Consider the following 11,868-nt stretch of genomic DNA (forward strand, 5'->3'; position numbering starts at 1 on the left):
CTCTCTCCCTCTCCCTCTCCCTCTCCCTCTCCCTCTTTGTGTGTGTGTCTGTCTGTCTGTCTCTGTGTGTGTGTGTCTCTGTCTCTCTGTGTGTTTCTCTCTCTGTCTTTCTTTCTGTCTCTCTCTCTGTGTCTCTCTGTGTGTGTGTGTTTTCAGAGGCATAGTGAGTTATAGAAGAGAGAGAGAGAGAGAGAGAGAGAGAGAGAGAGAGAGAGAGAGAGAGAGAGAGAGAGCAAAGGAAAGGCTGTTTGTCCAAACAGGACAGAATCCTCTCAAATGCCTATGGGTAGAAGTGACATCCATATTGTTTGTGAACAATTTGAAAGAACTCCTTTTTAAACAACTTTCTTATGGGAATATAAGGGTTTTTTTTTTTGCATTGCATCTTCAGATTCTTTTAATTATTTTTATGCATGGTCAATATTAAGGCTTGTCCTAAAAACCTGCTCTAATTTCTTCCAACAGGTAAGAATTCACAGATGGCTTAAAACCGTTATAAGTGACAAACACTTAATGTTTATAATACACATTGATGAATTTAGGGCAAAAGAAAGTAAGCACAATGAGCCATGTTATGTCTTGCATAGTGATACGTCAGGGAACAATAAGTGAGGTAGGACCCAGTGAGGGTGCCCAGTGAAAGAAAGCCCGCCTAGGATGTGCAAGGACTGGCTTCCATCCCCAGAACCTCAGAAAGTACATGAGTCAGAAATGAAAATCAGGTACCTAAGTTCAAAGGGGAGAATAAGCAGAACACTGATATTCAAGCCGCTTAATGATCATAGTTATAAAAGGGATTTGAAAAGTTGTATACAACATTTCTTGTCCTTAGGCAAGAAGAGTTCTAACCTAGATCAAAAAGCTTGGTCGAATTTGGAAGACATAGACATAAAATAACACATAGCACAAACACATGTGTTTTGTTTAGCATGTACTGAAAATATATTACAATATAACACTGATATCAAGGAAATAATTCAATTTGTTTTCTACATCAACACAACTTGCTGTTTACAAATAGCATAAAATCAGATTTCCCTGGACTAAAATTTACATTTCTTTAAACTATAATGTTTTCAATAACAAAGACAATGTCCTTTATTCTCAGGTATCACAGTTTAAGAATGGCAGATAGTTTTGCCAAAAATACCTACTTCCAGATTTCAGAGTCCCATTTCAGAAAGCACACTAGTTCAGTAAGTAGTGACAGATCTGTGAGAATCTACGCACTGGGTTCTGAACCCAGGAGCTAGGCTGTTAACTTGCAATGCTTTACTCTATGCGCCTGTTGAGAAGAATAGTGTTCTAGTATAATAGTCACAGAAGTAAAATAAAAGTGAATTCATGGATGTTAGACCTGTTACTCATTTCGGTAAGACCGGTCACTATTCTTCATACTTCCTGTGGCCACTTCAATTTTGGCCTGATTTCATACTATTAAAGTTATTTAAGAACAGATAATTTTTTTCTTAGTCAAAATGTGAGAGATATTTAATTGCAATTTTGATATCAAATTCATACAGGTAGTTTGAATTGTAATAAGAAAAAAACAGGATAATAAATGCATCGTATGTTTCTTTGCAGTGGGCTACATTGCTCACACTATGTATTTGTTAGTTGCTTTTATAAGATTGTATATAGTCTTCCATAAGTTATTTTATGTAAATTTAATGTACACATACAGCAGGTAAATTTTGGTTTAAGCAAGAGTACCTGAGAGCATTTGATAAAAATGGGAGACATTTTTTTAAAGACAACTACACTAATGCTGGTTTTCCCTCTTTTAAAAATAAAGGAAAACAGAAAGTCAGATTAACTAACAAATTCTGGTTTCAAACAAAGTGCCATGTTTCATATTTTAACTTCAGTTAAAATTTGTGTCATTTTAAATGTTATAATTTACTTTATATATGGAAATTTTTTCCTGCCAATTTCATAAAGAATAAAAATTTGAAAGTGAAACATTTAATAAAATTGCTCTTTATACTATAAAATACTTCACAGAATCAATGGAGTATATGGACTTTTCAAAATTAGGGTTATGCTTTCATAAATTATATTGCCATGATGGACTATAAAACATGTCTAAAAAGTTGAAAATGCAATACAATTTTCCCCAGAAGGAAAAACCTTTAAGTGTATAAAATTACCCTCAGTTCTGCTTATAGCAGAAAAATTGTTCAATTGAATTAGGGTTACTAAAGTCATTATTTGAATAAGATATTATTTAACAGATTTAGTTTTTTCAGGGATGAGAACTGAACTTAAATCCTTGCACATAACCACCTAGCTAAATCCCTACTCCCTGTTTTCATTTGTTGAAAAGTCAGTGTTCCATGTTATGTTACAATCTGGCTCTTTATTAGGGACCTTTCATTTGTAGCTGGTATTGTACTGAATCTCACCTACACCATGAAAAAAAAAAATGTAAAGCCATGGATTGATCTGAGCAACTAGAAACAAAGTCATTACCTCTTGGGTTTGTCTGTGATCTGACAGGACATTAATATAAACATTAAGAACGTTCTAGCAAGTCAATGTTCATCACCTAGAGAATACCAGTCCTGAGCAGCAAAATGTCCAAAGTGGTAGACTTCAAAACAAGATGAAGAACAGATGGGATTAACCTAACCTAGAACTATGAGCTCTTAATAGTTAACTTTAGTTATGTTTTTCATATCACTGCTACCAAAGATAAATGGTCTTTCACCATCTCCAATTGTATTATAGCTTTTGAGTGTACAAAGAGAATCACTGGATGGGAACAAAAGGCTATTGAAGTGCGCTCTCTTCAGTCAACTATTCTCGAGAATGAGCTGAAGCGCCGCTCAATCAAGAAACTGAGATTTCTGTGTGCCCGTGGTGACAAGGTAGAGTTTACACCTTTCAATAAAGTAAAAACAAACTAAGCATTAAAATTATTAGACTTTATACCTATTCCTTTGGCTAGTGCATATTTAGGATTTTTTTTTAATATTTATTTATTTATTTATTATATATAATTACACTGTAGCTCTCTTCAGACACTCCAGAAGAGGGCATCAGATTTTGTTACGGATGGTTATGAGCCACCATGTGGTTTCTGGGATTTGAACTCAGGACCTTTGGAAGAGCAGTCAGCGCTCTTAATCGCTGAGCCATCTGGCACATTATTAATAAAAACAATTTTCATTTTTGCAGTAGAAACCTATTTGGTAAATAATGTAATTTTGTTTCAACAGAACCCATTTTCAAAGTACAAATCTCCAGTTATATCCTAATTAAACTAGGATATTTTCTTTGGCATGAACTCTTTCATTAGTTTTGATCCATGGTCCTTTTCATTTTCATGCCAAGAAAATTTAGTAAAGAATATGAGAGCAAAATCTGCCTTCTTAGAGTGATTTCAGTGTTTTGATTTGGATTACCATAATTTAACCACACATATGAATGACATTCTTTGTGATATTTCTGTGTATGCCCTCCATGTCCACTACTCAGATCTACAGTCCTTTTATCTGCCCCACTCCCCATATTGTTCCTAATCTCTAGATTGATTTTTGTTTAGCTTTGATATATAAAAGAAACCACTAACATTCATTTTTAGCTTATTTCACTTAAGTTCTCCATTTTTCCTGAAAATGAATGATTTCATTAGTTTTATCCATTCATTTGTAGATTGGTGCCCAGCTTGACTCAAAAGTTATTGTGGATAATGTGCCTATAACTATGGGCATATAAGTATCTTTGGTAGGCTGGTATCCAATTCTGGTGGACAGATGCTAAGATATGTGAGAACCAGATCACATGACAAGTTTATTAGTTTGTCTGTCTGTCTGTTTGTTTGTTTGTGAAACTTTCATTCGTAGTATTTTCCACAATGGCTAGAATAATTTACACTCCCACCAACCATGTGCGAGAGGTCTTTTCCAGCAAGTGCCTTGCCAGCATTTTTTTGATGGCTGAAAATCTTCCATTTCTACTTTTAGCATATTCTAAGACTAAAAGAAAAAGTACTTACATTTATTGACTATATAATTATATATTAGGCTATATGCTTGCTATTTTAGAAGCTTGTCTCAGTTTTTCCTCACCAGTAGGTATAATGATGATGATTTTATAAGGGTGAAAACTAAAATTGAGACTCAGAAATTTTCTGTGAAATTTGATCGGTGTTAACTATTCAAATAGCTAGATGGGAAAGTTCATCACCTAAGTTAATAATTTAAGAAATAATACTGTGAAAAAAAATAACCTTGAATACAATTAAGAATCACTACCAAGGAGTACACAGAATTCAAATTCTGTGTAAACAGCGAATTCAGGCAAAACAGCAAAGTTGTCGAATGTTAACAAAATGTGTGTCATTTCAGGGATGTAATGTGTAGAAGCAGGGTTTGAGGTCAGAGAGCTTTGGATTGCAGTTCTGGCTCTGTCACCCAACAAGATGTGGGAAGCAGAAATGTTAAGGGATTTTTCCTCTTTTCTTTTGTCAGGGGTCGGGAGAATGCCGGTCATGGACTCACACATGCTGGGCAAACACTGTATCACTAGGCCACATCCCCGACCCTTGTTTGGTCTTTTTAGAATTGAATCCCTTCATCACTAAAATAGAATAACTGTTTGGGGAACAAAGTTAGAATTCTAATGTATCATGTGCATACGCAGCATCTTCCAGGGTATTTGACACGTAAAAAGTGATCTTACCCTCATCATCATTAGGTCTCCTGCCCTGCTACCTATAAGCATCAGTGGCTTTAAAAACTTTGCCTTCTTTTTGAGATTTATGTCTGGGTTCTATTCTGGTTCTCTTTATTAGGGAAGAACCCATATTTATACAACATGTTCTTCCTTAACACATGGCATTTAAGTCAATGTACCAAGGGAAGGAGGAAATGAAACTCAGTTACAGTCTCAAAAACATAAAATCGAACTTATTTCAATTCAAATTGGCTTTTCTTTTAATATAAGGAAACAAATTATTTCTGTGATGTGCCACCTGTGCTTATGTTTAATAAGTCACTGAAATGTTCTACTTTTTATGACTTTCTATTTCTGTAAAAAGGAATTGACACTATAAAATGTAGAAATTTTAATTACAACATTTCTTCCCTCCATTTTCTCCCTCCAGACCCTCCCAGTTTTCCTCTCCCCAGTCATAATAGTCCTCTTATTACAATATATTATGATATTATAATATAATATAATAATGAGTCCACTCATTATTATATTATATGAGTCCACAGAATGTTGCTTGTATGCATGTATCTAGGGCTGACCTTTTGACACTGGACAACTAATTGTTGTGCTGTTTTCTGGGCAAGAACACCTCTCTCACTTCCTGCTCCTAGCTTTCTTCAGTTGCCTATAGTTCATTATGTAGAGTTGAGGTCTCATGGGCTATTCTCCATCCAGTTTGATGTGTCCATTGATGTCATCTTTGCTCAGCTAAAGGAAAAGTGTTGCTAACCAAAACTAGTTAAGAAACTTCCAGAGAGGAACACGATCTACTATAAATATATGGCAGTTGTTAGCTGCTAAGGGAAGGAGAATCATTAGTCTTTGGTGAGATGCAAGGAACTGGCCACTGGCATCTTCCCATTATCCAGTGGATGGTCTCACGCCTGTGCACAGTACTGAATGGACCCAACAAGTTGTAAATTTTAAAAAGCCGACAGGAGTCTGGGAAGAAACATGTTGAGGGAGTCCACAGGGAATTGAAAGAGAAGTGACCAGGTGATCAAAATTCATTGTGGAGATGTGTGAAAGGCTCCACAAGAATACATTTTAAAAGTGAAAACAGCAAAAATAATAAGTATATAAATTACAAGTATGTAGACTATGGTGAAAATGTTACTTTGAAATATGTAATTTAAATCCCAAACTAATCAAATGTATGTTCCTTAACAATGAAAATTTGGTCCAAATAAGATGGCTTAATATTTTGATTACATCAAATTATAGTTATATACCGGTACTTAACACTTTTGTTTATTAAGTATCTAGTTGAAATGCATTAGAAACACACTGATGATGCTTTGTCCTGTTTTTTTTTTTTTTTTTTTTAAAGATGTTCTTTGCTTCTACACTGAGCAATGAGCACAGCCGGGTTTACCTTATGAGCATCGGAAAACTTGAAGAGCTCCATAGAAGCTATGCTGTTTAAAGGGGTCCAGTGATCGACTACAACATTTACATCCACCACACACATGCCATTGAATCCTAACATCAGAATTTTATCGTTAGAGAAAACTTTCTTCAGAGGCTTTTAATGTAGCACAGAATAGTTTGGATAAGAAATGAAGCTTTATAAAGAAAATTAACTATAGCAAGCTCTATGTACTCCAGTGGTGTACAATCTGTTTTGCACAAACTTTGTAACTTTTGTTACTGTGAATTCAAACATTTCTCTTAGGACAGTTTGGACAGTATCTGTATTCAGATTTACAGCATGGAGTAAAGAAGCCTGGTATAAATTGCATCACCAGCAACTTTCAAAGGAATTGGCCCTAATTAAGCTTTTCCAAAACAAAAAAATAGATACATGATTTTTTTCCAAGTGAGGGTTAGATTAAAAGACAAAACATAATGAATTTTGCAACCCAGACTAAGGTTGAACAACCTGTGTGCGCAAGGAAAATTACATAGTTCAAGGGGAACATTCTACCCAATTCTTTTTCACAATAAATACACAATTGAAGACCAATTGTGATTTTTTTCCAGCCCCTTGTTAAATTTAATTTCTCTATATAGAAAAAGAGAAGAAAACCTCAGATGCTTGCTTCTGCCCCCTAAAAGCCCCAAATATGTGTAATAGCTGTTTTTACAAAGTACCAAACAATATATTTACTATCTTGAATACAGGACTGAACTCCAATGCACATGTACTGTAGAAAAAAAATTTAACACATCAAACGAGGCGTCAAATTTTGTCCCCCAAATTGGCTAAGTTTTGAATTTTATTATATAACCAATTCTGTGACCATCAGACAACATTAAATATTTTTAAATATTTAAATATGTTTTAAATACATTGAACTATATAAATGTCCTCCAAGTTATTAAGCAAAGCAATGCAACAAAAGGAGAAGAATGTTAATTGTCAATAATTATATTTTTACATTTTTATCACTACAAATTCAAAATTAAGATAATCAAGGTGATAATCCAAATTTAGAGTCATTCATTCTAGGTATGAAAATTACAAGAATTTTAGAAAAATATAACATCCATTGTATATCAAAGTCTGCAAAACTGAAGTAGTGAAATTCATACCAGTCCATATCCACATATTTTATAGATGCCAAAAATAGGTGATATTTCCTCACCTATTGTAACTGCTACCTGATTTTTTTTAAAGCGTGATTTATACCTATCCATCCTCAATGACATGGTTAGTTCTGGGGTAACAGGGAAAACTACAGAACCTACCACAAAGTATACCTCAATAAGTCCTCTAGCTCTGCTTCTCAAATCTGAAGAGGGTGCTAGCAGGATAATAATTTTTAAACTACCTGGTTAACCAAAACAAAAAGCAGCTGACTATGTGTGATTTCCTGATAGTACATCATATCCTGGTACCTTTGTGCCAGAAATGAAGATTTGGATTTTCATTGACTCCTATCAAGAGTGTAGTAACTCAGTGTTCAGATTATAGGAGAACCTGAATCCACAAGTTAACTGTGATTCGCATTTCTGTTACTGTGACACACTAATGTGACCCTAAAACTGGCTTATCCTTGAGTGTTTACAATTCAAATTACTTTTTTTAAGTTCAGTAGTTATTTTAAATAAGCAAACTTTAATGTCAAATTAATACATTAGAAGTAGTTTTCTTTAAAAAGGAAATGTACACCAAAGGCCATGAGGAACTTTGTGCAAGGACCTTATTGCTGAGGAAATGGAGCTTGCTACGTTGGAGGTTCAGAACTATTTCTCATTTAAGTAGTTTGTAGGAACAAACCTTTTAAGAATCTTTTTCTTCATATTTACTCAAAAATAAGCTTACAATAAGTTTTATCTTAAAATCATATGTTTAAGGCAGTAGGACACTAAAGCAAAAACAAAAACAAAAACATTTTAACAACTCAACTCCCATTGTTCTCTGTGGCATTTATTCCAGCAAGCACAGGAAATAGCAAAGAGAATCTACAAGGCTGTCCCAAAGCAATTACACAGGAAAGATTACCAATGCAGGGCTGGCCTTTGAAGGCCAAAGTGTTAGTGAAGAAACAGCTTGACACCTAGCAAGAAGAAAGGAGATTGGAGCGTTGGGTGCTCAAGTATGAAAGATTGAAATATTTGAAGTAGTTCATTAGTCATAAAGGTCACTAATAAATAGTTGCAACTTAGGTGTAAATCTGGGTGGGAGTTTTATAGCCTTTGGCAGGTGAAAAAACAGACTGGGACTATGTCCTTTCCTCCTCATTATACTTTGTAATAGAAGAAATGACATATGCCCTGTACCTTGTAACAGAACCTGCAAGGGCCAGTACATGGCAGTAGTGTGGAGAGGCAGTCCAGAAAGCCAGTTTTAATGAGAATCCTGGTTGGAAGTGTGAACATTTTGGCAGGTTAGGAGCCGCACTGGAGAGAGAATGGTTTGATTTTGTGGCAGTTTAGTTTTATTACCAAAGCATTGGTAATAAAATGCATCATGTAAGATGTCTGAAAACTAGAATAGGGCTGGTAAACAAATTTCTGAATGAATGAGTAAATTCAAACAAAGGCAGATCGTAAGGGCAAAGAGCAAGAAGGGAAAAATCAGCCACTCAACGTCCCTTCGCACGGACTTCAGAATGCACAAGATTAGGTACTTTCTGTATCACCACTTCTGAGATAAATTGATAGCTAAGTGATGTTTTCTTCCAAGTTTCATTTCTTTGAGTGCTAGAGAGATAGCTAGGTAACTAAAGCCCATGCCTTATAGCTGCAAATTCCATCCGCAGACATCACATACAAATACCAGTCAGTGATGAATACTTTCAATCCCTGTGCTAAGAGGATAGACAAGTAGATCTCTAGAGCTTGCTGGCCAATGAGAAGCCCTGTCTCCAAACAGGTGGCTAGATGGCACTCCTGAGGATAACACTGGTTGTTATCTTCTACTCCCTTTCTCCCTCCCTCCGTCTCTTCCTCCATTCCTCCCTCCCCCCTCCCTCTCCCCCCTCACTCATACAAATACATACATGCTCACAAAAAACCACAAGTACACATACACACACACACACAGTCACACACACACAGACACACACACACACACACACAAATACACATAAAACACAATCCATTCATCTGAGATAGTCTCTGTAAGCTACAGAGTGATGCCACACACTCTCAATGGGATCTTCGAAGTACTTTTCCGGTTGTTCCAAGACATGTTCCAGTTTGCATCATTTATATTCAACTTGTACTGAGTTAACCTTTGAGATGAATTGTTTGACCAGAAACTCTGTAATGAATCATTGTTTGGCTTCTGAAATAAAAATTTGCAGTTATTGATCGGTGTCATTATTGGAATACACAAGCATAATGCCTAGGAATTTGGGCTTATTTGAGAAATAATAATTTCTTTGAACTAGGTAAGAATGTACCGATTAGGGGATGTTAGAGGGTCTCTGTGTTGAGAGTTCTGACCAAGTAAACGTGTATTTATCTAATAAGAACTCTTGTCTAACTCTTGGTTCCTTTGAAGTGGCTTCCCGTTTTCTAGATATGATTATCATAGGAATCATAGGATAATCATGATTATCATAGGAATTTGAGTTGTGGGCCCAAATACCTAGAGTCATTTCCAATTGGCCCTACTACCCTCCTGGGTTGTGTAAATGTATGGATTCCTGCTGCTGCTTTGCAAATTGTAGTTCCTCTTACCTTTTCCCATTCCTGATGAATCTATCTCCAGTAAGTCCTTTAATTCAGTCTGCATCTTGTCCCATCACATGTGAAATTAATTACTATTTTCTATTTACTTTTAAGAATGTTCTAATATAATCATGCCAACAAAGTTAGACTTGTAAAACCAATTTCATTCATGTTCCACTATATAAATCCTTTAAATACCTAGGATTTAAAAGTAACTCTCGATCAGCTGTGTTGTTACATAGCCTAGAGAGAAATGAATAAACATATAGTCAGCCCATCTAAGACTCCAGTGTCAAGTTCACCTTGAGAAATCATGGACTTACTGAGTTCCTCAATGGATGTGGATGACTACACAACCAGCTTCAATCTCGTGGGTTCTTTTGGGAATTTAAATTCAATGAGAAACTTGGGGCTTCTTGTAGACCAAGATAGCTTGCCAATGGTTGACATTTGTCAGGGCCCAGCTAGGATTTAAACACTGCACATTTTGGCTTGAGAGGGTGTGATGTCTCTTAGAATTGAAAACAAAGGATAATAGATACAATTCAAAATATATTCTTCAGAAACATCATTAAGATGCCCAATTTTTTTCAGTTAAATGCTTTACTGTTAATATTCAAAACATACATATGATTGGAGCCTTAAAAAGTTTGTTGAGGGATAAAGAGATGGCACAGTTGATAAGAGTATTTACTGTGCAATTATGAAGACCAAAGTTCAAATGCTAAACCCTCATGTAAAAATCCAAGCATGGCATTATTACAATGCTGTAACCCCAACACAATGGTATACAGAGGCAAAAGGATCTCCAGGGTCTCCTGGATACCAGCCTAGCCCGAAGTTTCGTGAGAGACCCTGTATAAGGTAGGAAATTGTAGAGCAAAACATCTGATAGTCCTCTGTCCTCCATGAGTGCACTCAATTGAATGCACACAGGCGCATATACCACACACATATACATTCACATACCCAGAAACAATGGACTGAATTCCTGAGTGAATGAATGAAAAGGATGGATGGATGAATGCCTTGAGTAGGGTGTGGAACAAGAAGAAAGCAAATAGAAGCAACTACTCTCCTATTATTGTAGCAGAGCCACATGTGCCTCTATAGCACATATCTATATAGTTGCCACAATATTAGGTCTCCTTATGCTAACCTGCTAGTGTGAATTAGGAAATATGATCTGCTTTTCTTGAGAGCTGAAATAATTTTAAAAAGGTCAATGAAGTGGAAGGAAGCTGTTGTCCCTAACAAGTGTGTCAATTTCTTATTGGTCTGTATACATGTGCACGCACACACAACCCTCCTTCTAACTGTAGCTTTTTATCAACTACAGGGATAAATGAGGTTATATGATAAGCTTCTGTTCAATAAATGTGCTTGTGTGTACATGCAAATATCTACCTGAACTGCTTAAAATTAATTGTGTAACAGCGTAAATCCAAGGAATTTGGTTTCAAGTGTGAGAGCATTGTCCCTCCCTAGGCTTGCCTATTCCGAGTACACAGAATAAAGGATGGCTTCTTGTAGTCCTTAGTGCCAAGTTCCTTCAGTCACACCACTACTCATTCTGCTCACATTTCAGGAACTAGAGCGGGAACATGGAGTTGTTAATAGCTTCTTTTATGAGTTTTTCTCCTTCTAAAAGATTTTAACAACTTTTATGTATGATGTTACATATGTGTGGGCATCAGTGTGCCAATGCACACACGTGATGTGTAATGTGTGATTGATAGGAGGTTTGTAGACATCATAGGACAATATTGTGGGATCAGTTCTTTCTTTCCACCATTACAAGGTTCTAAGAATTGAGCTCAGGTGGTCAGGCTTGCTATGTGTGTTTCATCCACTGAGCCATCTTGTTGACCTTGCTCTGATTTTTGTTTTTCTCTTGAGAGAGGATTTCATTATCTAGCCCTGATCTGGAATTACCTATGTAGGCCAGGCTGGCCTCAAACTCATAGATCCTGCCTCTGCCTCCAGAGCCTTAGGACTAAAGGCACACATCAAAATTTCTGGCCT

The 11,868-nt window shown here is 36.0% G+C and overlaps 1 protein-coding gene across 1 annotated transcript in view; it reads left to right on the top strand.

Annotated features, from left to right (window-relative positions):
• The window catches only part of Nrk (Nik related kinase), a 98,529-nt gene extending 90,283 nt beyond the window's left edge, over window positions 1-8,246 (top strand). The window contains exons 27-28 of the mRNA XM_021153380.2: window positions 2,731-2,870; window positions 6,050-8,246. Of these exons, the coding sequence (XP_021009039.1) occupies window positions 2,731-2,870; window positions 6,050-6,145 (236 nt within the window). The 3' untranslated portion in view covers window positions 6,146-8,246. The remainder of the gene's footprint in view (window positions 1-2,730; window positions 2,871-6,049) is intronic.
• The last annotated feature ends 3,622 nt before the right edge of the window (window positions 8,247-11,868 follow it).

Source organism: Mus caroli, chromosome X (assembly GCF_900094665.2).
Source record: "Mus caroli chromosome X, CAROLI_EIJ_v1.1, whole genome shotgun sequence".
NCBI classification, from domain to species: Eukaryota; Metazoa; Chordata; class Mammalia; order Rodentia; family Muridae; genus Mus; species Mus caroli.